This window comes from Myotis myotis, unplaced genomic scaffold, assembly GCF_014108235.1.
Source record: "Myotis myotis isolate mMyoMyo1 unplaced genomic scaffold, mMyoMyo1.p scaffold_m19_p_3, whole genome shotgun sequence".
NCBI classification, from domain to species: Eukaryota; Metazoa; Chordata; class Mammalia; order Chiroptera; family Vespertilionidae; genus Myotis; species Myotis myotis.
The window spans coordinates 196898929-196926015 of NW_023416335.1; the positions used below are offsets into that span (position 1 = coordinate 196898929).

The following is a 27087-nucleotide window of genomic DNA, read 5'->3' on the forward strand; positions in this document are numbered from 1 at the left end:
GTATTAGATTCTGCCTTGGTTTTCTACGTGTTGCTTCTAAGATATTTTCCTTATGTGTATATAGCCATGTCATTTTTGCTAAAACAACAACCAGATAGTGGCTCCTTTGCATACCAAAGTAAATGTGTACTAAGTCTCCTATCAAATTTTTCTACAGTATGGCCTCATTCTGCTGCAGTCTGTCTTCTAGTTTATTTCTATAGGTGACCTACACTAAACTGCTCACATTTCCCCAAGCATATAGTTCCTTGCCTCTTTACTTTTGCTTATGTGGTTTCTTGTGTTTGGAATACCTGACTTCTCCGTACCTCTCCTTATTAAAATCTTAACGGTCCTACAAGCCACAAGACTCCTCTGAAGCCTTTCCTAGTGTTTCATTTGGGGGACTGTAACTCTAAGTCATTTTCTTATGGTACTTACCAAATCCTGCCTTGGACTTCAGTATACATTTGATTTACTCCTCACTTCTAATACTCTGTTGCTCTTCTGACTTGTGCACATATTTTAAATGATAAATTTGTTGAGGCCAGGGACTCTGGTTTGTCTCTGTAGCATCTAGTACAGTGTTTTGTACAGATTGTAACTAAAATTCATGTAGTATATACTGTATGCCTGATGTCATTCAAAGTGCTGTACATGTGTTTGCTAATCCTCACAACAGTCTTTTTTTTTTGCTGTTCAAAGGCTCTTTTATTTATTTTTTTAAATTAAATCTTTATTGTTCAGATTATTACATTTGTTCCTCTTCCCCCCCCCATAACTCCCCTCCACCCAGTTCCCACCCTACCCCCCCCCCACTCCCCACCTATTGTCCTCATCCATAGGTGCACGATTTTTGTCCAGTCTCTTCCCGCATCCCCTCACCCCTTTCCCCCCCAAGAATAGCCAGTCCACTCCCTTTGTATGCCCCTGATTCTATTATAATCACCAGTTCATTCTGTTCATCAGATTATTCACTTGATTTTCAGATTCACTTGTTGATAGATGTGTATTTGTTGTTCATAATTTGTATCTTTACCTTTTTCTTCTTCTTCCTCTTCTTAAAGAATACCTTTCAGCATTTCATATAATACTGGTTTGGTGGTGATGAACTCCTTTAGCTTTTTCTTATCTGTGAAGCTCTTTATCTGACCTTCAGTTCTGAATGATAGCTTTGCTGGATAAAGTAATCTCGGTTGTAGGTTCTTGGCATTCATCACTTTGAATATTTCTTGCCACTCCCTTCTGGCCTGCAAAGTTTCTGTTGAGAAATCAGCTGACAGTCGTATGGGTACTCCCTTGCAGGTGACTGACTTTCTTTCTCTTGCTGCTTTTAAGATTCTCTCTTTATCTTTTGCTCTTGGCATTTTAATTATGATGTGTCTTGGTGTGGTCCTCTTTGGATTCCTTTTGTTTGGGGTTCTCTGCGCTTCCTGGACTTGTGAGTCTATTTCTTTCACCAGGTAGGGGAAGTTTTCTGTCATTATTTCTTCAAATAGGTTTTCAATATCTTGCTCTCTCTCTTCTTCTGGCACCCCTATAATTCGGATGTTGGTACGCTTGAAGTTGTCCCAGAGGCTCCTTACACTATATTCATATTCTTCATATTTTTGGATTCTTTTTTCTTTTTGCTTTTCTGGTTGGGTGTTTTTTGCTTCTTCATATTTCAAATCGTTGACTTGATTCTTGCAATCCTCTAGTCTGCTGTTGGGAGTCTGTATAATATTCTTTATTTCAGTCAGTGTATGCTTAATTTCTAGTTGGTCCTTTATCACAACCTCGAGGGTCTCATTAGATTTCTTGTAGATCTCATTAAGTTTACTGGCAGTTTCTAGAATATTCTTGAAAAACCTTAAAAGTGTGGTTTTGAACTCTATGTCCAGTAGTTTGCTTTCCTCCATTTCTGTCATTTGTGTCCTTTTTCTTGGTCTCCGCATTTTTTATGCTTCCCTGTGTTGATAAAGTGGTTTTCTGTGCTGAGTGTCCTCTAGGGCCCAGTGGTTCAGCCTCCCCAATTACCTGAGGAGGACACTCTTGTTGCACCCCCTTGTGGCCTTTGTGCCTTGATTGTTGTAGTTATCACTGGAAGGAATTGACCTCCAGGCCAACTGGCTGTGAGAATCAGCTGTGTCTGCAGTGGGAGAACTTCTGTGCTGGAGACACACCTCTGGGGCAAGACTTGCTTCAATGGGGCTTTGGTGCTCACTGAGTCTGCCCCCTGAGTGTGTCCTTTATGGTTCCACGGAGCTGTAAACTGGATGGTCCCACTCTGACCTCTGGGTTTCCTGGCTCCTGGATCTCTAGGGAGGTGCTAATCTAGCCTTTGCCTCAGGCTATCCAGCAAAAGCCTCGATGCAAGGCTTGGGCGGGGCGGGTCCCACCAGATCAACAGGGCGGGGCTAGCAGTTATGGCTGCTTCTCAGTGTCCCTGTAATCACTGCAAGCCCCTCCGAGAGAAAGCTGCCCTCAAGTTCCGACCAATGCCAGACAGTCCGGCTTCTCCCTTATGAGTCTAGGTCCCTAGAGACTTGCCCGGAACTGGAGCTCAGAGTCTGAGACTCCCTCCCGATTGAAAATGACAACCGCGCCCTCAGCTGCCAGCCCTCTCCGCATGCACCCCCGCATCTTAGTATTTTACTTCCTTCCGCACTGTGCCTCCTCTGAGTTTCGGTATGCTTTTCTCTTTCCTTCTAGTTGTAGAATTTCCACTCAGCCAGCCTTCCTGTGGTTCTGGATGATGTCTGTTCCATCTTTTAGTTGTATTTTTGAAGTGGTTGTTTGAGGCAGCAAACTCCGGTGTTTACCTATGCTGCCATCTTGGTTTCTCTCCTCACAACAGTCTTTTGTGCATTTGAGGAAACAGACACAGAAAGGTTAAGTCAGTGCTACACAAAGTGCCCGTCTCAATAAGCTTGAGCCAGAAGGATAATCCATGTACTGCTTCTTTCATCAAAGAGTCTTGTTTAAAAAAATCACTAAGTACACTGTTAACAGTGTGTAGTGTAGTAGAGTGGATTTACATTCTGGTACAAGCCCCTTATCTTGGTATGAAACAGTTTGAGAACCAGCAGAAGGTTCTTATCTTTGAATAGCACTGGGTTTACATAATCTATCCAAAGTTACAGGTAGAACTAGAATTTACACTAAGGCATTTGGGCTCTAGCACCCATTACTTCAGTACTAACTGCTTCTTACTAGAGCATGTAATTAATAAATGTTTATTGCTGAATTATAATCAAATGATTGAATATTTTTTAGCATGATAGGCATTTTGAGTGTGAAGCTTGTTTTGTATTTTGCTAAGGCTTGTCTTTATTAAGATTTTGAGGATACAGTAATCTTATTTTGTTTTTTAAAATCTCTTAATCAGCTCTGGGAGACAAAGAAAGTTTGTGAGAACTCTGCTATAGTGTTAAAGCAAGAAATAGATGTTGTATTTCAAGAAAATGAAGTGATGGTTCTGGCAGTTGACAATATAAGACGTCTGCAAGTAAGTATTTTTTAGAAAACAATTAGAAAATTTTTTAAAAAATAAGTCTTTATTGTTGAAAGTATTACATATGTCCCCTTTTTCCCCCTCATTGACCCCCCTCTAGCCCTCCCCTGAGTCCCCTGCCCCAGGCCCTCACCACCCAATTGTCTGTGGCCATGGGCCATGCATATATGCATACAAGGTTCTTGGTTGAACTCACAATTCACAATTTTTCTTGTTTACTTTTGAGCTTGGGCTCAGGCACAGTTGTCTAGTATCCAACAGATGCTCAGGTATCAGTTGACTAAGTATATAGGTCTTGAGCTGAGGCTCAGATAGTATTTGGAAACATCTCATTCCTCTTCTGTTGGTATCAGTGGTCACATGTCTTGATTTGCATGGAGTCTAGGTTATCATGAGGACAAACTTGAACTTGTCCACAGCAATGATTTAGACATGTCTGTTGGAGTATGCAAGGGGGATGGGCATACCAATGGGAGTGTTATTGCAGGGAAATGATAACAGGGTCTTTGGAAGAACAAAATCACATCAAGTGAGGAAGGAGTCTGACCCATTGGAACTAAGCTGGAAGGAGCTGGGCTTCACATACTGAAATACACCTGTTTATTCACTCATTTACTCACACATTTGTTCAAAAATATTTCTTGAATGCTTCTTATGTTTCTGAAAAGGAAAAGCTTTTTTAAAAAAAATATTTTTATTAATTTCAGAGCGGAAGGGAGAGGGAAAGAGAGAGAGAGAGAGAAACATCATTGATGAGAGAGAACCATTGATCAGTTGCCTCCTGCACGCCTCACACTGGGGATTGAGCCCACAACCTGAGCATGTGCCCTGACCTGGGAATCAAACTGTGATTTCCTGGTTCATAGGTCAACGCTCAACCACTGAGCCATGTCGGCCGGGCAGGAAAAAGTTTTTAAGGCAAAATTGAAAAGGTTCTATCATTTAGGGATCCAAACAGATGTACCTTAGATCTTGCCCCTCAACGAGTGGGACACATAAGAGGAAGGCATTTCTTGACTGGCTGATGAGGAAAGGAGCCCCAGAGTCAGGTCCATTGGCAGAGGATTGATAGGAGTTTGGAGTGGTGGTAATTTAGAGCAGATGTCTTCAGGATCATTGGGTTTAAGATAGATAGCAAGAAACGTAAGAGAATGCAATGAGATGGTGAAGCAGAGCTAGAACAAAGAGAGAAACAATAGAGAAGAGGAGAAAGAAATAGCAAGGGCTTTAGACAGAGACCGGCCGAGAGTAGGCCAGAGCTGAACATGTTCTAATGCTGCAAAGCTCAGCTTGATGTAGTAGAGAGAACAGTGACTTCACTCAGGAGACCCAGGTTCAAGTCCCGGCTATATTATCATTAGCTAGTTCTGTGATGTGGAGTAAACTGCATCCCTTCTCTGAGCCTCACTTTTTTCAGTAGTCTGTGAGCTGGTTATATGGTCAAGGTGGAATTAAATCCAGGAGACAGGTACCTGGGAGTAAATTGCCTATGGCATGTGGTAGTTTTTCCTTATCTACTGTGGAGGTCAGTCAAGCTGTGAGACACCCCTACATAATGGCTTGTTCTGTATTTTACAAATTTTACGTTCATCCTTAATATGTTGATGCGGATCACCTGATGCCCTGTATTTCTTGGATGGATTGGGATGTGGGTTGAATGTGAATTCCTCATTAATTTAGCAAACTGGTTCTTCACCTTGGGAGATTTTTCACTGCAGTATTTTTGTCTTCAGTGTTCTCATGCTTCTATTTCCTTTACTAAATTTTTGCAACCTTTCTTTAACAGTTATCATTACTATGAGACTTAAAAAAAGTTATTTATATATATAAAAGCCTAAGCAACTGTTACGACCGGTTGACCAAACAACTGGTCGACCGGTCACTATGATGTGCACTGACCACCAGGGTTCAGACGCTCAATACAGGAGCTGCTCCCTGGTGGCCGTTGCGCTCCCACAGCCAACATCCTGCAGTTGGCCAACCTCCCACAGTCCCTCCCTCTGGCTGGCCGGCCCCCATCAGCCCCGATCAGGACTGGGTGAGATAGCCCTGATTGGCTCCGATCCCCAGCCAGCCTGAGAAACCCCATCCATGCACAAATTCGTGCACTGGGCCTCTAGTCTGACTGTTGCCTTTTTATTCTATGGCAATGATTGTGGGAGACTTTTGAGGATAGTATTTTTCTCTTCTTAGAAGCTCAGCCATTTAGGGACAAATAATAGTTGCTTTAAGTGAACAAAAAATTTTTAAGTCACTTCTTTAAAAAATATAAAAATCGGTTTTTGAGAGAAGATATTAAACTTTTAGAAGTTCCGTCTTTATTTTGAATGTCTACTAGATCAGGATGTGCTGGGTAAAATACTGTAAAGAAAAAGCTACCTTGATTGATTGACCCTATAATCTTGTACCTGAAATAAAGATTACTGCTTATTTCATACTAGAGGCCTGATGCAGGAAATTTGTGCAAGAGTAGGCCTTCGCAGCTGAGGCAGCTGCCTTGATCACACCCTTCCTTGCAGCCACGGCGGCTGCCTCGATCCTGTGGCTGCAGCCCCTGCTTCATCTAGAACAGCGGTTCTCAACCTGTGGGTTGTGACCCCTTTGGGGGTCGAATGACCCTTTCACAGGGGTCGCTTAAGACCATCAGAAAACATATATATAATTACATATTGTTTTTGTGATTAATCACTATGCTTTAATTATGTTTAATTTGTAACAATGAAAATACATCCTGCGTATCAGATATTTATATTACGATTCATAACAGTGGCAAAATTACAGTTATAAAGTAGCAATGAAAATAATTTTATGGTTGGGGGGGTCACCACAACATGAGGAACTGTATTAAAGGGTCGCGGCATTAGGAAGGTTGAGAACCACTGATCTAGAAGGTTGTCTGGAAGGATGTCTGAGCGGCCATTCTGTCGGTGTTCAGTTGATTTGCATATTATGCTTTTATTATTATAGATTTAAAAATAACTCAAGACATCGAGGTTGTAACACTGTCAGAGAGAGGTATCTGACAATTGATTTAAGCTTGAGAAATACTTTCCTAGGTCACATGTTTTAGTTGTGTGATAAGCTCTCTTTATTAGGGGATTTAAAAAATAATAATTAGCATTGGTACATGTTATGAAATTGGGTACTTTTAGTTTCAGTTTACAAGTCCAGCCACCCACATAATGCTCATGGTTTCTTTTCCAGTGCTCCCTCCTCCCCCCCAAAAACAGGAAAAAATAATTTATATTGCCTTGTGAGTGATTTGGAGATTATAAAACCCATTTTAATTTTAATTTGCCTTTTTATGTTATGTCTGTCTCAGTCTTGTTTTCACCAACCCCATTGAATAATATCAGAAAAGTGTCTTTTTACAAGTGATGGCCCTATTAAAACGGGCTCTGCGAAGAAATGGAAAACAGGGTGTGGAGCTAGCTGTGGGGTTAGAAATCAGACAGCTGTGTCTGAGGTGGCGGGCACAGCAGCTGCTTTTTAAACCTTTTAAAGCTCATTTTTTCTTATGAAAATGTATTTGAACTGCAAAGGTGAAATGGAAGGACAGCGTGAAGTGCTAAACGCAGCTGCTGAGAATAGGAAAGGGCTTTGTTGTTCCCTTGCGCACTCTTGTTGGTTATTTTCTCTGTTTTTATTATTTTTCAATTGAAGTCTCTGTTCTAAGGAACAAAAACTGCTCTTTCAGACTAATAACTGATTGTGTCTTATTTTTCATTAGCTCATTAATGGAAAAACAGGCCAGATTGATTATCTGACTGAAGCTCAAATTAGCTGCTGTTGCTTAAGTCCACATCTTCAGCACGTCGCATTTGGAGGCCACGATGGAACCATTAAGGTATTCAGTTCTCGACTCCAGTCAATCTGTGCAATATAGTTACTTATTTAAAATTAATCATGGGTCTGGCATGTGGACATGTACTACATAAATCTGTGTTAGACCAAAGACACTCTTACAATTCTGTTGGTTGTATATTTTCAGATTGCCTTTACTATTGTTTCTCATACTTTTTGTCTTTTTATGTTTCTTATTCTCTACTTAGTTGTTTTGCTGTTTTCAAAGTGTATCAAATACTATCAGAGCTTCTATTACTTTGCAAAGAGCATTTTTTTCTCTTCTTAAAAGTGGAGCTGTTTAGGGATAAGTTGTTTCCATTTTGGTACTGATAAGGTTCATTGGGAATATCAGTGCAGGGTTGCCTGTGCTTACCTGTTTCACCACCCCTTGCTGTTCTTCTGTACACCTGTTCACCTTTTGAAATTCTTAACTTACCAAACAAGACCAAATAAATAATAAAAGCGGGTTATATGACAAAAAGATAGTCAACAAAAATCATTTTGGATAAAAATGATTTTCTCACAGATGAAATTCATCACAAATGTATATTTTCTCTAGTTATATAATAGTTTTTCAAAGAACATTGGCTTCTTCAACTTTTTCTCACCCAAGTTTTTTGGAATTCATTCTCAATGTATTAATTAATTAATTATTTCTTAATATATTTACAGCTATATTTATGTTACTTTTTATTCATTTTTATGAGGAATTACACAAAATATTCTGTTCATATTGACCCACAAAGGGGAGACTGTATGTTCATACACAAAGTGAAAAAGGAAGCTTTTGGAAATTGATGTCAGTGTTATGGAATGTTAGCCATGTGTGTTGTGGCATGGATTCAGAGCTAAGGCTTTGGGTTTTCTTTTCATTATCCTGAAAAGTTATTTATCAATTGTGAAGATGGCTGCTACTCCGAAAAAGTGTATTGTGGATGTTTGTTAAGCAAGGAACGGTTGTACATTTATGGGCTCCCCTTTTCTTTTTTAGCTTGTTGCCAGCACTACATTTTTTTTGTTTTTACTATCTAATCTTATCCTTATCCCCCTTAAAGTCATCAAATAATATTCAAATAATATAAATAACATAAGTGAATAATGTAAAATTGCTGCTACTTAACTGTTTTTAACCTACAAAATGACAATTTTATGTGATTCAGCCTAGTAACATCAAATAACAACAGCTACTATGTATTAGGTATTTACTGTGTCACATGCTCTCGTTGGATGTTAGTTATTATTCTTCTTTTACAGATAGATGTCTGAATTCCTAGTTTCCACAACTTTATAAAATCAGTAAGTGGCAGAGCTAAGATTCAAACCCTGAGCTTCTCTGCTCAACTATTAGGCCTTCCCCCCAGGGGAATTATGAGATCCTCTATCCTGCTCATCCAGGAAGGCTTTCATTCCCACAATCCCCTTTGCTTTCCATAGGACCTTATTTCAGACATGCAGGTTAGGTTTGAAATTCTACAATCTCTTATTTTAGCATCATCTGTATTTTCCTTAGGCTTCCTTGAGTACATTGGGCAAAGAAACCATATTTACTTTTTGGGGAGGGGTGAGTTCATTTGAAAACCTTTTTACATAGTCATTTTAGTTCTTCTACCACATTTTTTCTTCTTCTGATTTTATATGCTACCACTTTCTTAATCTCTGAATCTGGCATATTAATCTTTAGCCCTTTTAAGGCTTCTCAGTACAATGCCTTCCAGCCCACTCACATCCTCTTATCCTTACCTGTCTCCCTCATTATCCTTTATCTTACCTTGTCTCTGTGTTGTTTTATAATGACCTTGCCTTGTCTCTCATCCATCTTAAATGTCATTTTCTTTTTGGACGTTGAGCCCAGACTGCCACTTGTTTGATGAATTGAGTAGTTGACTACCGAGAAGGACCACTGGTTCCTACTGCCATGTGGTCATTCCAGTGAGTCTTACAGGTGGTTTAAGCAAAAAACTCACAAAACGCACATGTGTCTCATCCAGTGAGTGTTTTAATTTAGGGCGTGTGTGTGTGCGCGCGCGCGCATGTATGGATATGTACCATTCATTTGTGGCTTTAGTTAAATTGAAAGCACTATGAGATGGAAGTTCTATACCCTTCTGTAGTTGATATAATAACTTTGGGGTGATAAGCTTGGGTCTTGCTGAGTTTCTTTGTATTAATTTTCTGTGTTTTCTACTTTGAAGATTTTAGAACTCTTAAACAACAGACTCTTCCAATCCAGGAATGGGCACAAGAACACTGTACGGCACATCCAGTTCACAGCTGATGGGAAGACTCTCATTTCAAGCTCTGATGATTCTACAATTCAGGTGAGAAGGTGGATAAACTCCTAACACACATAACTCTTGACTCTATTGAAGGAACACTTTGATTATGGCTCACATCTGGTGTGAATTTTAATCATTTATTTAACATCATATTACTGTGGGCATACATTCAGACTATGTACATTGTTTCAGATGAAACCGATTTATGTTTCATATTTTTATGTAGGTGAGGCAGGCAATTTAACTTAGAATTCTCTGTTGGAAGGTTGTTTATTTTGAAAATCAAGGATTCATTTGAATTCTCCCATCTGCCTTGGTATTTGGATTTGTACCAATAAATACTTTTTTGCCACATTTATGTAATGTCTCTATTTTTCTTTTCTTTTTTTTTTCCTCTTAATTAAATCTTTATTGTTCAGATTATTACATTTGTTCCTCTTTTTCCCCCCCATAACTCCCCTCCTCCCAGTTCCCGCCCCGCCCTCCGCCCTCACTCCCCACCCACTGTCCTCATCCATAGGTGCACGATTTTTGTCCAGTCTCTTCCCGCATCTCCCACACCCCTTTCCCCCCCAAGAATAGTCAGTCCATTCCCTTTCTATGTCCCTGATTCTATTATGATCACCAGATTATTTATTCACTTGATTCTTAGATTCACTTGTTGATAGATGCATGTTTGTTGTTCATAATTTGTATTTTTACCTTTTTCTTCTTCTTCCTCTTCTTAAAGGATACCTTTCAGCATTTCATATAATCCTGGTTTGGTGGTGATGAACTCCTTTAGCTTTTCCTTATCTGTGAAGCTCTTTATCTGACCTTCAGTTCTGAATGATAGCTTTGCTGGATAAAGTAATCTTGGTTGTAGGTTCTTGGTATTCATCACTTTGAATATTTCTTGCCATTCCCTTCTGGCCTGCAAAGTTTCTGTTGAGAAATCAGCTGACAGTCGTATGGGTACTCCCTTGTAGGTAACTGAGTTTCTTTCTCTTGCTGCTCTTAAGAGTCTCTCTTTGTCTTTTGCTCTTGGCATTTTAATTATGATGTGTCTTGGTGTGGTCCTCTTTGTGGATTCCTTTTGTTTGGGGTTCTCCGTGCTTCCTGGACCTGTAAGTCTATTTCTTTCACCAGGTAGGGGAAGTTTTCTGTCATTATTTCTTCAAATAGGTTTTCAATATCTTGCTCTCTCTCATCTTCTGGCACCCCTATAATTCTGATGTTGGTACGTTTGAAGCTGTCCCAGAGGCTCCTTACACTATCTTCGTATTTTCGGATTCTTTTTTCATTTTGCGTTTCCGGTTGGGTGTTTTTAGCTTCTTCGCATTTCAAATCTTTGACTTGATTCTTGCGGTCCTCTAGTCTGCTGTTGGGAGTCTGTATAATATTCGTTATTTCAGTCCGTGTATGTTTAATTTCTAGTTGGTTCTTTATCATAACATCGAGGGTCTCATTAGATTTGTTGAGGATCTCATTAAGTTTATCAGCGGCTTCTAGACAGTTCTTGAGAGACCTTAAAAGTGTGGTTCTGAACTCTCTATCTTCCATTGACAATTTTGTCCTGTTTCTTTGTCTCCGCATTTTTTATGCTTTCTTGGTGCACCCCCTAGTGGTCTTTGTGTGCAGTCCTCCTGTAGTTAAGCCTTGATTGTTGTAGTTAATACTAGGGGGATTTGACCTCCAGGCCAGCTGGCTGTGAGAATCAGCTGTGTCTGCAGTGGGAAAACTTCTGTCCTCTAGGGAGGTGCTAATCTAGCCTTTGCCTGAGGCTATCTGGCAAATGGCTCTGCGCAGGGCTTGGGCGGGGCAGGTGGGTCGCTCGGGCTCGGGATCAACAGGGTGGGCCGGAGAGAGCAGTTATGGCGGCTCTCAGTTCCGTCCCTAGGGGCCCTGCCTCACAGAGTCCCAGCAACCGCTGCAAACCTCGGAGAGAAAGCTGCCTTTGAGTTCCGACCGAAGCCAGACAGTCCCGCTTCTCCCGTTTGAGTCTGGGTACCTAGAGACTCGCCCGGATCTGGAGCTCAGACTCAGAGACTCCCTCCCGATTGAAAGCACCAACCGCGCCCTCCACTGCCAGCCCGCTCCGCGCGCACTCCGCACCTGAGTATTTCACTTCAGCATTGCGCCGCCTCTGAGTCTGGGTATGATATTCTCTTTCCTCCTAGTTGTAGAATTTCCACTCAGCCAGCCTTCCTGTGGTTCTGGATGATGTCTGTTCCGTCTTTTAGGTGTGTTTTGATTTGGTTGTTCAAGGCAGCAATCTCCAGCGTTAACCTATGCCGCCATCTTGGTTCTTATCCTCTATTTTTTTTTATAGCAGTAAAATCTCATTGAAATAATTTCATTCTCTCTTTTAAGGAGAAGATGTTTATTATAGGGATGAATCTTTTGAAAAAAGAATAGTTCACCATAATGAATGATTGTGGCTATAAAGGCCTTAAGCCTACTATATGTTCTTTTAAAATTTATTTTTATCAAATTTTAATGCACATACTTTTAAGACTCAAGTAGTAGTACTATAAGGCTTATTATGAAAAACAGACTCTCCCATTTCTCATTCTCCAGAAGCACCACTTTTAGCTTTGTCTTTTGATATTTATCTTCATGTTCCATGTTGCATGATTATAAAGCTAATTCTTGATTTTTATTTTGAGGATTTATCTACTGACCTCCTTATATGAAAATTTGGCTTTTTTTTCTTCTTCCACTTACCCTACCTATGATTTAGGCATATACCCTTTTATCAATCCTCACTATCTCTGTATAACAAAATTTTGGTTAGGTCATTAGTGACGTTATATATGACTAAGTAGACTAAGTGTATTATGAATGTCTTTCTTACTTAATGCAATTTAGTAAATTTCTGCCTTTGAGTAGATGTAGCTGGAAATTATTTTACCCTAAAACATTGCTATTAATAATTTAATAAGAATAATTTACACTATTCAAAGCTATTTCGGAAAAATTTTTTTAAAATACATTTTTATTGATTTCAGAGAGGAAGGGAGAGGGAGAGAGAGATTGAAACATCAATGATGAAAGAATCATCAATTGGCTGCCTCCTGCACGACCCACACTGGAGATTGAGCCCGCAACCTGGGCATGTGCCCCGACCAGGAATCAAACCATGACTTCCTGGTTCATAGGCTGACGCTCAACCACTGAACCACACCAGTCGGGCTATTTTGTAAAATTTTAATGTTATGTCTTTGTGAGTCCTACATGATTAGAAAGAAATTTGGCTTCAGTTCAGAAACTTATTATAGGCTGCCATGGTACTGGTGTATTAGCTGTGAAACTCTGTGAAATATCCTTCTTCCTTTCCAGATGACTTTAAAATGGGTAGAACTAAACTACATCTGATGCAATTCTGTTGAGACATTGTATACTGTATAGCCTTTCTGTCAAAAGCTCAATTCAGGGGTTTATGTCCTGCTAAAGATCAGATATTTTCAGCCAGAGGGAGTAATATTTTCTAGGAATATCTTTGGTATTGGAGTTAGGTTATTTTTAGAAATATAAGTTAAGTTGTGTTTCCTCTTTTTCTGCTTCACTAGGAATACTTTTTACATTTAAAATGTTTTGTGAGTATACATTTATGTAACAGAACTCTTGGTAGGTATTCCCAAGAATAGACTGGTTGAGCTTTTGGTATTTTAATATAATTAATTGGAGGTCCTCCCCACCCCCCTTATTGAGGTGTAATTGACAAAACTACATGTGTAAGACATACAATGTGATGATTTTATATGTGCACACAAATCCTCACCCTGCAGAGTTACCATTTTGGAGGTTTATTTTAATCGTCTTTGTATCCTTAATGCTTGGAATATAGAACGGTTTCAGTAAATCTTTGTTGAGGTGAACTAAAGTTATTGCTAACATTGGAAGAATTAACTTGTCTGATTTTAGCACCTAGAGTTGTGAAAATTGAGGTCTAACTTGGTAGCTTTTGATTCTTTACCTTAAGGTGCATAAAACCCAAGTGGCAGCCATGCTCACCTGAATCAGTGTATGAGAATGTATGATTTTTTGGAGGTAGAAGAAGATTCTTCATGTTTTAAAATTTAAATTTTATTATTTATATACTTGAAAAAATTCTACAGTGTAAATACATTACAAAAATTATACCTAATGGTAGAGACATCCCCCAAATCAGCCTTAATATATTTGACTAATGCTGGCAGAAGTTTAGCTGTTATATAGGTGATTCAATTCAGTATGTTTGAGCTCAACAACAACAAAAAATATCCCTGTCATCATTGCCTTATCAGAAAGCTCCTGCAACACAGTCTGCTGAGGGTATCTCAATCTCCCCTCAGTGATTGCTAAATTCTTTGTTATATCTGCTCAGGAAGGCTCTCTGACTTCTTGATGTGGGGGGTTGCAGAAAGAACATAAGGCAAGGCCTGGCCTGTGTCGCTCAGTGGTTGAGCATTGACCTAAGCACATGCCCAGGTTTGCATGCTGGGTCTCCAGTAGAGGGCATGCAGGAGGCCGCCAATCAATGATTCTCTCTCTCATCATTGATGTTTCAATCTCTCTCTCCCTCTCCCTTCCTCTCTGAAATCAATCAGTATGTGTGTGTGTGTGTGTGTGTGTGTGTGTGTGTGTGTGTGTGTATATGTATATATAACATAAGGCAGGAATGAACATGGAGTCAGACACAGCTGGGAATGGCAGTGCCCGTCAACCAGGAAGAGCTATTAATAATAGCCACTGATCCTCTAGTCCAGTAAAGCTCAGAAAGTCTGGTGAGAATGGTATAGGACCGTGTTCGGCAAACTGCGGCTCGCGAGCCACATGCGGCTCTTTGGCCCCTTGAGTGTGGCTCTTCCTAAGCCTTAGGAGTACCCTAATTAAGTTAATAACAATGTACCTACCTTGTTTAAGTTTAAGTTTAAAAAATTTGGCTTTCAAATGAAATTTCAATCCTTGTACTGTTGATATTTGGCTCTGTTGACTAATGAGTTTGCTGACCACTGGTATAGGATATTTTATGTTTAATTGCACAGGTGCCTTTCCTTTCTGATATGATTTGGGGAGCCAGAGAAGCCCCTGACATATCACTGGGTTCTTAAAATGCTAAAATTACTAATTCAGTCTCTTTAAGTTATTCTCACTTCCAGCTTCTCTTGCTCTCATAGAAGATACTTTGCCCTGCTATACTGTTTCTGTGAATGAGCACTCCGAGGCAGAAGAGACGGAGAGAATCTGAGATCTAGGGCTCGGTGGGGAGGAAGGGTGGCTGCTAAATGTGGAGGAGAAAGGCGTAAAGAAAGCAGGGGATAAGGGAGATGGCGTTTCTTTTACTATTTTACCTAAGTCCCCAACGGGAAAAACCTTAAAGACATTTCTGCTTCTTAACCTTCACCAGTCAAAACCAGATCCAGAATATTATTAATATGCACACCTGTAGTGGTGGCTGATTTTTAAAAATAGAAGGAAATTCTGTGGAAGCCTGCCTGCTTGTCCACAGCTCAGATATCGAGCTCTGGGCTGTTTTGTCAAATATTTCCCCAACCTTTTTTTCCTGCTGTTCCTCTGCATGTCCTGTACTCCAGCCAGATTGTGGACTATGAGCAGGACCTTATAATCTGTCCATGTTTCCTGCTGGCACTCATGTTCTTTGTTTGAAATGCCCTCCACAGTTTGTGAATCAGCCTTTCAAACCATGCCTCAAGCCTACTTTGAATGTATTCTCTCCATCAAGTCCCTAAGGGATCGCTTTTTCGAGTTCCGCAGAACTTTTTTTTTTAATTTATTTTTTTTTGACTTTAGAGAGGAAGGGAGAGGGAGAAAGAGATAGAAACATCAATGATGAGAGAGAATTATTGATCAGCTGCCTCCTGCATGCCCCCTACTGGGGATCAAACCCGCAACCTGGGCATGTGTCCTTGACTGGAATCGAACCTCTGGGACCCTTCAGTCCGCAGGCCGATGCTCTATCCACTGAGCCAAACCAGCTAGGGCTAGTTCCACAGAACTTTTATCTGTATCAATAGAGCTTCTACTGTTTGTTTGTTTGCTTTTGGGGCGTCTCATTTTCTTTGTTAGACCCTTAGATTTCTTAATGCTACATTCTTGTTTCTTTCATATTTGCCTGACTTATAGGTGCTAAGTAGATATTTGTTAAATTAATTTCAAGTCAAGAAGTAATAGTTGCTTTGATTTAGTAATTAAGGGTTCTGTACATGGACATGACATAGAAGTAAAAGTTTTGTTCACCTATGTGTCTTACATTTTTTTTTACTATATGTCCATACATTTTTAAAAATTGAATTTATTGGGGTGACATTGGTTAATAAGAATATAGGTAGGTTTCAGATACACATATGTTTACCTATGTATACATATAAACATATGTTTGTATGGCTTATTTTGTGCCAATTACTTATCTTATTTCAGTTTCTTCTTCCCTTTTTCCTGAGAACTTTTCTTGGAGCTCCATGTGAAAAATGAAATATAATGTATATATCACTTCCTTTGTCATTTTTGAGGATTGCATTCGGTTATAGCTAAGATATCTGGGTCTTGGAAATTCTGAGACCTTGTCTGAAGCTGCTCTGGTCAATTGACCTTGCCAGGAAGGGGCCAGTAGGATTCAGTAGCTTTAGTGGAGCTGGACTCTCCAGACTAGCCTGGCTTATGAGGTCAGAAATCTGTAATTAGGATAATTTTCTGTGGAAAATTTAATCAGATGGTGAGCTCACTAACATGTGATGGCTTTTCTCTATCTTCTGGTGTAATTAACTGCTCCCCAGCAACTGAAGAAAACAAATTTTATTTAGGAGGAAACATACTTTATTTTACTCCTAGTCAAGTTATTTAACCTCAGGTTTTCTCTGTCTGTAAAATGGGGCACCATATTCTTTCTTGGTACTCGTCTTTGTTTTACTGAAATGCCACAAGGATAAAAGACTTAAGGCCGGGGATCACATTCTTCCCCACCCCTCCAATGGGATATTATGGGGAGACTGTTATAACACATTTTTTTAATATTCAGGTATGGAATTGGCAATCAGAGGAATATTTCTTTCTGCAAGCCCATCAGGAAACAGTGAAAGACTTTAGGCTCTTGAAAAATTCAAGACTGCTTTCCTGGTCATTTGATGGCACGGTGAAGGTAATTTGAAACACAGATTTTTTTTTAAAAGTATTCTAATGTTGCAGTGATGATATTGTGACAGCCAAAAGCAGATGGTTGATAAGTAACTACTTAATTTTCAAACTTGTGTTCTCATGTTGTTGTCAGTTGACTGACTGCAGTCACCTATGTGTGCTCTGTGTTTATGAACATTTGTACTAAAGGGCACGTAAAGGGGTCAGAACAACCAGTGTGCTAGTGCTCTTACTATATAGGCCTGTCTTCTAGCTGATTATGTTCAAAAACACAGAATGGTCTTAAAAGTGTCAACTTCTGAGTTTTTCTTTGAAGGTATGGAATATCACCACTGGACGAATAGAAAAAGACTTTGTCTGTCACCAGGATACAGTACTTTCTTGTGATGTTTCTCCTGATGCCACCAAGTTTTCATCTACCTCTGCTGACAACACTGCAAAGGTAGGTGGGTTAGCTAAAATGTGCATGCATAAAACTTTGGTATCAGTTATGTATTATGAGTCCTATGTACAGTAGGTCCTCGGGTTAGATTTTCGCCATAAGTCGGAACCCACCTACATAAGCACCTACGTCACTCACATGGAGCACATACACAGCAGTAATGAAGTGAAACAGTAAAAAAAATGTAAAAGAAAGATAACAATTCCTGGCCTTTACTTATGGTAAATAAATAATATAAAACATAAAGCACATATGCACATATGTCAAAGTGACGGAACTTTTTTTTTTTAAATAAATAAATGGGAGATGGCAACGTAACCATGAAACGACGTACATCGAGTCCGACGTAACCAGAGGACTGCCTGTATTATGAGTTCAGATAATGTGTAAAGTGGAAAAAAATATTTCTTCTGCATGTCTGTCTTATTGTGTGAGTTTTTGGAGGATTCCCATTGGCCTTTAGTTGGTGTCAGATAGATTACATGAATAACATCAAGGACTTCTGATTTTTCCCTTACTGATTACTTTTGTCGTTACTAAGCAAATGCAATCTCTGCTGCATATTATAGGCAATAAGAAGCATTGAAAAGGGTTTACATTTAATTGCACACCCACAGTAGGTTTTTATATAATTGATATAAGTTGATGCTTCTGAAAATCACATTTCATTGAAATGGTGCTGCCTATTTGGGGACATTGAATACTCCATTTTCTTCTTTTTTATCCATCTTGTTAATGGCATTATTACCTACCTATCTTTCCAAACTACAAACCTTAGAATTGTCTGGGACTCTACTGTCTTTTATGCTCTGTTGATTACTTCTCGATACCTCTTGGATCCTTCTTCCCCTCCTTGCCCCCACCCTTAAGACCAGGCTCTCTCCTTCATTGGTGGGCCTGCTTCTGGTCTGTGCCTCCTCCAGTTTATCTTCCCTACTGCGGTCCGAGTCCCTGCTGAAACACCTCCCTGACCTGATAGTTTGTAAGCCAGATTCCTTAGCTCAGCAACATCTTCTTTCTTCCTCCTCCCTCCCTCCCTCCCTCCCTCCCTCAATCCCCTCCTTCCTTCTTCCTTCCTTCCTTCCTTCCTTCCTTCCTTCCTTCCTTCCTTCCTTTCTTTCTTTCCTTCCTTCCTTTCCTTTCCTTCCTTTCCTTCCTTCCTTCCTTCCTTCCTTCCTTCCTTCCTTCCTTCCTTCCTTCCTTCCTTCCTCCTTCCCCTTCCTCCCTTCCTCCCTTCCTCCCTTCCTTCCCTTCCTTCCCTTCCTTCCTTCCTTCCCTTCCTTCCCTTCTTCCCTTCCTTCTCCTTCCTTCCCTTCCTTCCCTTCCTTCCCTTCCTTCCCTTCCTTCCCTCCCTTCCTTCCTTCCTTCCCTTCTTCCCGTCCTTCCTCTTCCCTTCCTCCCTCCCTCCCTCCCTCCCTCCCTCCCTCCCTCCCTCCCTCCCTCCCTCCCTCTTCCTTCCCCTTTTCCTTCCCGTTTCTTCTTCCTTTCCTTCCTTCCTTCCTTCCTTCCTCCCTTCCTCCTCTTCCATCCCTATACCTCCTCCACTTCTCCCTTCCTTCCCCTTCCTTCCCTTCCTTCCCCTTCCTTCCCTGCCTTCCCTTCCTTCCCTTCCCTTCCCTCCTTCCCTTCCTTCCCTTCCTTCCCTTCCTCCTTTCCTTCCCTTCCTTCCCTTCCTTCCCTTCCTTCCCTTCCTTCCCTTCCCTGCCCTTCCCTTCCCTCCCTCCAACTCCCTCCCTCCCTCCCTCCCTACCTACTCCCTCCCTCCCTCCCTTCCTTCCTTCCTTCATTCCTTCCTTCCTCCCTTCCTTCCTTCCTTCCTTCCTTCCTTCCTTTCTTCTTTCTTTCTTTCTTTTTTTTTTTATTAAATCTTTATTGTTCAGATTATTACATTTGTTCCTCTTTTTCCCCCCCATAACTCCCCTCCTCCCAGTTCCCGCCCCACCCTCCGCCCTCACTCCCCACCCACTGTCCTCATCCATAGGTGCACGATTTTTGTCCAGTCTCTTCCCACATCTCCCACACCCCTTTCCCTCCCAAGAATAGTCAGTCCACTCCCTTTCAATGCCCCTGATTCTATTATAATCACCAGTTCATTCTGTTCATCAGATTATTTATTCACTTGATTCTTAGATTCACTTGTTGATAGATGCATATTTGTTGTTCATAATTTGTATCTTTACCTTTTTCTTCCTCTTCCTCTTCTTAAAGGATACCTTTCAGCACTTCATATAATCCTGGTTTGGTGGTGATGAACTCCTTTAGCTTTTCCTTATCTGTGAAGCTCTTTATCTGACCTTCAATTCTGAATGATAGCTTTGCTGGATAAAGTAATCTTGGTTGTAGGTTCTTGGTATTCATCACGTTGAATATTTCTTGCCACTCCCTTCTGGCCTGCAAAGTTTCTGTTGAGAAATCAGCTGACAGTCGTATGGGTATTCCCTTGTAGGTAACTGAGTTTCTTTCTCTTGCTGTTTTTAAGATTCTCTCTTTATCTTTTGCTCTTGGCATTTTAATTATGATGTGTCTTGGTGTGGTCCTCTTTGGATTCCTTTTGTTTGGGGTTCTCCGCGCTTCTTGGACCTGTAAGTCCATTTCTTTCACCAGGTGGGGGAAGTTTTCTGTCATTATTTCTTCAAATAGGTTTTCAATATCTTGCTCTCTCTCATCTTCTGGCACCCCTATAATTCTGATGTTGGTGCGCTTGAAGCTGTCCCAGAGGCTCCTTACACTATCCTCGCATTTTTGGATTCTTTTTTCATTTTGCTTTTCCGGTTGGGTGTTTTTTGCTTCCTCGCATTTCAAATCATTGACTTGATTCTTGCGCTCCTCTGGTCTGCTGTCGGGAGTCTGTATAATATTCGTTATTTCAGTCCGTGTATGCTTAATTTCTAGTTGGTTCCCCAATATAACATCGAGGGTCTCATTAGTTTTCTTGTAGATCTCATTAAGTTTATCGGTGGCTTCTAAACAGTTCTTGAGAGACCTTAAAAGTGTGGTTCTGAACTCTATATCTTCCATTGACAATTTTGTCCTGTTTCTTTGTCTCCGCATTTTGTTATGCTTCCTTGGTGCACCCCCTAGTGGTCTTTGTGCGCAGTCTTACAGTTAAACCTTGATTGTTGTAGCTAATACCAGGGAGGGTTTGACCTCCAGGCCAAGTGGCTATGAGAATCAGCTGTGTCTGCAGTGAGAGAACTTCTGTCCTCTAGGGAGGTGCTAATCTGGCGTTTGCCTGAGGCTATCCGGCAAATGCCTCTGTGCAGGGCTTGGGCGGGGCGGGTCGCACAGGATCAACAGGGTGGGCCGGAGAGAGCAGTTATGGCGGCTCTCAGTCCTGTCCCCAGGGGCTCTGCCTCTCTGAGTCCCAGCACCCGCTGCAAAGCTCGGAGAGAAAGCTGCACTCGCTCTGACCGAAGCCAGACAGTCCCGCTTCTCCCGTTTGAGTCTGGGTCCCTAAAGACTCTCCCGGATCTGGAGCTCAGAGTCTGCGACTCCCTCCCAATTGAAAACGCCAACCGCGCCCTCCGCCACCAGCCCGCTCTGCGCACTCTGCACCTCAGAATTTGACTTCAGCACTGCGCCTCCTCTGAGTGTCCGTATGCGTTTCTCTTTCCTCCTAGTTGTAGGACTTCCACTCAGCCAGCGTTCCTGTGGTTCTGAGTGATGTCCCTTCCGTCTTTTAGTTTCACTTTTGAAGTAGTTGTTCAAAGCAGCAAACTCCGGCGTTAACCTATGCCGCCATCTTGGTTCTCTCTCTTTCTTTCTTTCTTTCTTTTTCTTTATTTTTAAAATCTTTGTTGTTAAAAGTATTATGAATGCCCCCCCTTCCATTGACCCCTTCTAGCCTGCCCCTGCCCCCCGGCCCAGGCCCTCACCACCATTGTTCCCTCTGTCCAGGCTGCTTCTTCCTCCGACTTTCTGTGCATGCTGTAACTGTGGCTTGACACAACCTTCTATTCCTTTTCACCCCGAAGCATTTTGACTCATTCTTCCATACCTAGATTTGGTGCCAACTCTTCAGTGAGCCCTTTCCTTGCCCTCAGGCAAGATTAGCTGCTTCACCCTCAGTATGCCCATTCCATGTTTTCACATTTATTAGAGCTTTACTTCATACCGGTGTTCACTTAGCCATTCATAAGCCAGCGTTCTGATTAAATTACAAACTTTTCTAGGATAGGGGCTATGTCCAGTTCATCTTTGTATCACTAGATCTTAGCTCACAGTGCTTGGAAGATGGTAGTTTTCAGTCTATGCTTGTTGAATGGCGATGACAGGATCATAAGGGAGAATATTGGAAAGAAAGAACTGTATTTGACTGCCAGGATTGTAGGGTATTATTATAGTGACTAACCTTTAAAGAACTCTTGTCATATGTTAGGCCCTGTGCTAGGAATGTCACTCTGTTATCTCATTTAATCTTCACATCATCAGTACTTTGGTCCCCATTTTACAGATGCAGAAATTAAAGCAACAGCAACTTATGTGTCTTGTCATAGGCCACAAGGAACTAGTAAATAGTGGAGCCATACGCACAGACTGGTCTTTACTCATTCACTGTTCTTTCTTCTATATCTAAAGTTAAGACCTTTGATCCTTGAGCTGAAGTTAATTTGAATAATTAAAGGGAAACTCAACAAGGAACAAGGTTACAAGTGGGAACTTGGGCCTCTCAAGAAGGTTTATGAACTTCGATATGATCAAGTTTGTGGTTAACGAACACTCAAGACAGGGTTTGCAGATGCTTATTTTGAATGTATTTACTGTTGCTAAACAATTCTAATTGCCTTCCAGATTTGGAGTTTTGAACTCCTTTCCCCTCTTCATGAATTGAAGGGCCACAAAGGCTGTGTGCGCTGCTCTGCCTTCTCTGTGGACAGCACCCTGTTGGCGACTGGAGATGACAATGGGGAAATCAGGGTAGGGTGTTGGCGACGTGAAGCACTGCTCTTCGTGTAGCTTGGGCCAAGCTCCCTGCACCACACTGGGGACCTTTGTTAATGGGACCGGGAAGCGCTGGGTTCTGGATGGATGGGTTCTTTGTTTTTTTCTGTGCATGTTGTGTTCACAGCTGCACTCTATTGCAGAAAGAATTCATTTTAGAGCGAAGCATTTCCTATGTAGGTGAGGAGGCAGATGCCCTAGTTATTTGCAGTTGGTTCTCTGCTGTTATCTTGAGAATGAGTCATCTTAATTTTTGGACCTGAACCAAAGGCTGTTTTTAGTGGCAGAACGTGGGGGAAATAATTTCGTAAGTCATTATCTAGATTATAAATGAATTGCATATTTTGCTGTTTTCAGCACTGAAAGAAAACATCTCTTTAGCATCATACCCATTAGATAGTCAAGTTTTACAGTGTGGCCTATGGCAGGCCTCATGGCGCTGCCTGTCTCTGGTTGTTAGAAGGAGTGGGCACTTGATGGGAAAGGTTTGGGGATGGCTGCTATGGTAACCAGTATATTCGAGGAGAGTCTTGTTTTTTTTCTTTTTCTTTTTTATAAAAAAAGAATTTAAAATTCAAGGAGTAGGTCTATAATGCAGAAGAATGAGAGAGTCTGCAGTTGGCAGGCGTTACCAGATAGGCTTTCCAGGAACAAGGAGATTCTCCTGCTTGAGCACTAAGTAACCAGTCTTCTCCACACCGTTCTCATAAATGCCGTGCCAGCTGAAGCGGCTGTGTGGGACATTCATTTTGCTCTAAGTTCTCATCTTGGATGAAAGGGTTCCTTTACTGGTTATGAGGCAATGTTTCATTTTTCAGAAACCCTGGAGGAAAAAATTGCCTCTCTATAGTATATCTTACGGAATTCTTTCTAATGAGCTTTTCCATTTGATTCTTTTTTTGGGTAATTTTATGGCCTTATTTGTTTATTTATCATTCATTCAGTAATATTACTTTATTGAGGTATGCTTAGCATGTAAAAAGCTGTACATAGTTAATGTATACAATTCAGTGAGTCTGGGTATATATATTCACCCTTGAAATCATCACAACCATCAGGCCCTAGACATATTCATCACATCCCAAAGTTCCCTCCCACCCTCTTTATTATTATTATTTTATTTGTGAGTGGCAATAACACTTACCATAAGGTTTACCGTCTTCTGAGCAAATTTTTAATGCCCAATACAGTATATATATCATGTATAAAAAACTTCGTAACCTTTGACCTCCCCATTTTCTCTTCCTCTTAGCCCCTGAGAATCATCATTTTATTCTCTGATTTTGTGAGTTTGACTATTTTGGATTCCATATAATTCTTTTTAATTTTTTTATGCCTCTATTTTTTTTAACTTTTAATTTTTTTAGATTTCAAAGAGAGAGAGAGATAGAAACATCAATGATGAGAGAGAATCATCAGTCATCTGCCTCCTGCATGTCCCTAATGGGAATCAAGCCCACAACCCAGGCATATGCCCTGACTGGGAATCAAACCATGACCTCCTGGTTCATAAGTCAATGCTCAACCACTAAACCACACTGGCTAGGCAGTGCCTCTATTTTTTAAAATTTAGACTTTATTTTCTGTATAATCTTTTTTTTAAAATCCTCAACCTGAGGACATGCTTAGAAAGAGGGAGGAAGGGAGGGAGAGAGAGAGAAAGGGAGAGAGAGAGAGAGAGAGAGAGAGAGAGAGAAAGAGAGAGAAAGAGAGACGAAGAGAGAGAGAGAAAGAGATGTGAAAAAGAAGCATCAATCGGTTGCATACTCTCTCTGACTGGGGATGAAACCTACAACCCAGGTATGTTCCCTGACCAGGACTTGAACTGGCAGTCAACTGAGCCATTCTGGTCGGGCTTTTTAAAAAAAATCTGGTATGCATTTCTTTGAAAAATTAGAGTACTGCTTATATATTAAGTGTCACTTGAAATAAATGGGAATATTAACATCTGTAAGTAATTGGGTTGTTTATAAGAGCCTAGTAAATAATCATGTATATTTAGAACCTTATTAGGACTTCTAGATTTTTTTGACTTCGTGTTTAAAATATATACGCTTTACATATTTGAATGACATCTGTCAACATTTTAGTGGTTAATCTTAGAGTAGAATTTTTTTTTTTAAATAATTTGTTGGGGTGACATTTCTTTGTTGTTGTTTTTATTTTGAGGTAGTTTATATGCTACGTCTTTTTTGTTTATTCCTTTTTTCTCCCATTATTCTCTTTTTATTAAATGAAGAGAGTCACAGTATTCTAATCAATCACTCTAAGTCCTTTTGTTTTACTTTTGGGAGTACAGTTAATGATAAATATTGTAAGCAATACATTTGTGGTATAATTAGTGTTTTTAAAAAATTTGAACAAGAGAGAACTCAATCTAAAAAAATCCCTAAGGTATCATTGAATTGTAATTACATTTTTAAGAAAGATTTCCAAATATGTTTCAGATGAGGTAGCTATTTATAAAGAATTTCTGGGCAGCCCTGTTAATGAATTGTATCATGTTTATGTAGATATGGAATGTCTCAAGCGGTGTGCTTCTTCATTTGTGTGCTCCGATATCCATAGAAGAGGGAGCTGCTACCCATGGGGGCTGGGTGACCGACCTCTGCTTTTCTCCAGATAGCAAAATGCTGGTCTCTGCTGGAGGCTACCTTAAGGTAAGAGTTCATTAAAGACTGAAAGAAAAGAACAGCCTGTATCCTACTGTGCAAACTGTTTTCACTTCCTGTTTCTCAGTGTGTCCTCATATAACCCGACAGAGTGCAAGGGCAATTCCTATTATCCTGTTTTGCAGTGACGAGGCTGAGAGGTGCAAGGCCACCTTCGTCACATCTGTTGGAAGTTCTGGTGGCAGTGTGGGGGATGTTCTCAGTCCAGAGCTCACACGGCCCTGTACTAAGTCTTAGAGGGTCACAATGACTAGAGAGTGGGGTGTTTAACTTAGTTTTATTTTCTACCTCATAATTATTAACTATTTTGGTTGAAAGTCTTTAAACACTTTTCTGAAATTTTCTTAAGTATTAGTAGCAGTGGTAGTAGTATTAATAATAGCTGGAGCATATCTATATCTCTAAAAGCCCAGCGACCAGAACAGTGGAACGACCAGAATGACCAGTGGCTATGACGTGCACTGCGGCAGCTAACCAGCCTGATCCATGCCCCAATCGCCGCCGCCCCCCCTCCCCCCACCCCGGCCCCCCTCCCCCTGGCTGGCCCGGCCCCCAATCAGCCCCCAACACCCCGATCAGGGGCGGGGCCAGCCGGCCAATTGCCCACAGCCCCTCCCCCCCACTGACCCAGCTGATGGGCCCCCATCAGGGAGGGCCAGCCAGACCCCACCTGTGCATGAATCTGTGCACTGGGCCTCTAGCTGTTTTATAGTTTACAAAATCCTTTACTTACATCATCTCCTCAGCCAGTTTTTTGAGGCCTGAATTTTACTATATTTGGTGTATGATGAGGAAACTGATGTTCATGGAGAGTGGTGACTTTCCTAAAACTGTGCAGTTAATAAGTTGCTGTATACAAACTTACTATGAGTGACCACTGTGGCTAAGGCTGTGTGTTGTGGTGCCTCGGGGTCATTTTTTGGTGCTTGCATCTGTTTATTCGTCCCCTCAATACGGATGTGTTAAATGCCACTGTGTGCTGAGACACTGCTATGTGGTTCCTGCCTTTGGTGGCGTACAGTCTATGGGGGGAGCAGACAGACAGTAAACAAACAACATCTCTGAAGTGTAAGAGGGGTTCTGATCTGTTTGCATATGGACAGTGGAGCCCAGAGGAGAGGCGAGAACAGCTCTACCTTTGGGAGTTAGCAGAGGCTTCCTGTGGAGGGGGATGCTGAGGGGAGGCTTCTGAATAGTGGTTTACTTAGAAAATGGAGATGATACTGAGTAGCGTACTGACCACTTACAATAGCTCCCTAATACATTAGATTTTATGATACTGTTATCTCTGACTGAAGACATTCAAGTGTAGGAGATGATTCTGTCTAACACAATGTAGATGTTAAAAAATATTGGCACGAATGAAGTTTTTGGTTACACGGGACCTATGTAATTGTAATTTTACTCCACATAAAAACCTAGTTTATAAAAACGGTAAATAAGAGGGCGGTTTTTAGTTCTATGAAAGGATGTACATATGGTCCCTTTACAAGTGTGCATTTAAAATAGCATGCTGTTGCCCTAGCCGGTTTGGCTCCTGGTAGAGTGTCTGCCTGTGGACTGAAGGGTCCCAGGTTCGATTCCAGTCAAGGGCACATGCCCAGGTTGCAGGCTCAGTCCCCAGTAGGGGGTGTGCCAGAGGCAGCCAATCAATGATTCTCTCTCATCATTGATGTTCTATTTCTCCCTCTCCCTTCCTTTCTGAAATCAATAAAAAAGATTTTTTAAAAATCCCATGCTGTTTGAAAGATGTTGCATTAACCTATACTTTTTGGGGGCTTGCCTTTATTTAGTTATTAGGGATTGTGAGGCTGTCACCACTCGTTCCCCCTTACTGCTCTGAGGATGATGCTGAGAAGAGCGGCATTGCTATTTGTGTTGGGAGCTGGGAATCTTGATCTTTATTAACTGCTAAAGCTGCTTTGGCACTGAGCTTCTAGAGACCATGTCACTTGATGCTCTGGGCGCCCTCGAAGGCTCGTCCATGTTCGTGAGCCTGGCTTACAAGATGGGATAGAGATCAATGACCAGGTTTCCAGAGTTCTTGGGGAACTTTGAAACAAAGCTGCAGCGTAGATAGCTGTGCTGTAGGGGTTATGCCTCATGGGTGGGAGAACCTTTACCCTGTATAGTCAGTCTCTGTTATTTAAGTGACACTCAGGCTGCTCTTCCCTCTGGTTAAGCTGATTATGATGCAGCCCAGCCTGCATCTACCCAGCTTGGTAATGAGACTCTCCAAAGCACAGAGCAAATTAAATGTAAAAAGAAGCAGCTGCTGTAGTGTCCAAGAAAATGGGCCTTTTGAGTCTGTTTACTCTA

General features: G+C 41.1%; 1 protein-coding gene across 8 annotated transcripts in view; it reads left to right on the plus strand.

Moving 5' to 3' along the window:
* The window catches only part of APAF1 (apoptotic peptidase activating factor 1), an 85870-nt gene that overhangs the window by 54638 nt on the left and 4145 nt on the right, over positions 1 to 27087 (plus strand). For 6 of the 8 annotated variants that reach the window (XM_036298246.1, XM_036298250.1, XM_036298251.1 and 3 more), the window contains 7 exons: positions 3350 to 3469; positions 7206 to 7322; positions 9514 to 9639; positions 16598 to 16717; positions 17030 to 17155; positions 21947 to 22072; positions 24610 to 24756. In XM_036298246.1, the coding sequence (XP_036154139.1) occupies positions 3350 to 3469; positions 7206 to 7322; positions 9514 to 9639; positions 16598 to 16717; positions 17030 to 17155; positions 21947 to 22072; positions 24610 to 24756 (882 nt within the window). Of the gene's footprint in view, positions 1 to 3349; positions 3470 to 7205; positions 7323 to 9513; positions 9640 to 16597; positions 16718 to 17029; positions 17156 to 21946; positions 22073 to 23348; positions 23476 to 24609; positions 24757 to 27087 lie in introns of those variants that run through there. The other 2 variants (XM_036298249.1, XM_036298253.1) reach the window with 2 other exon arrangements.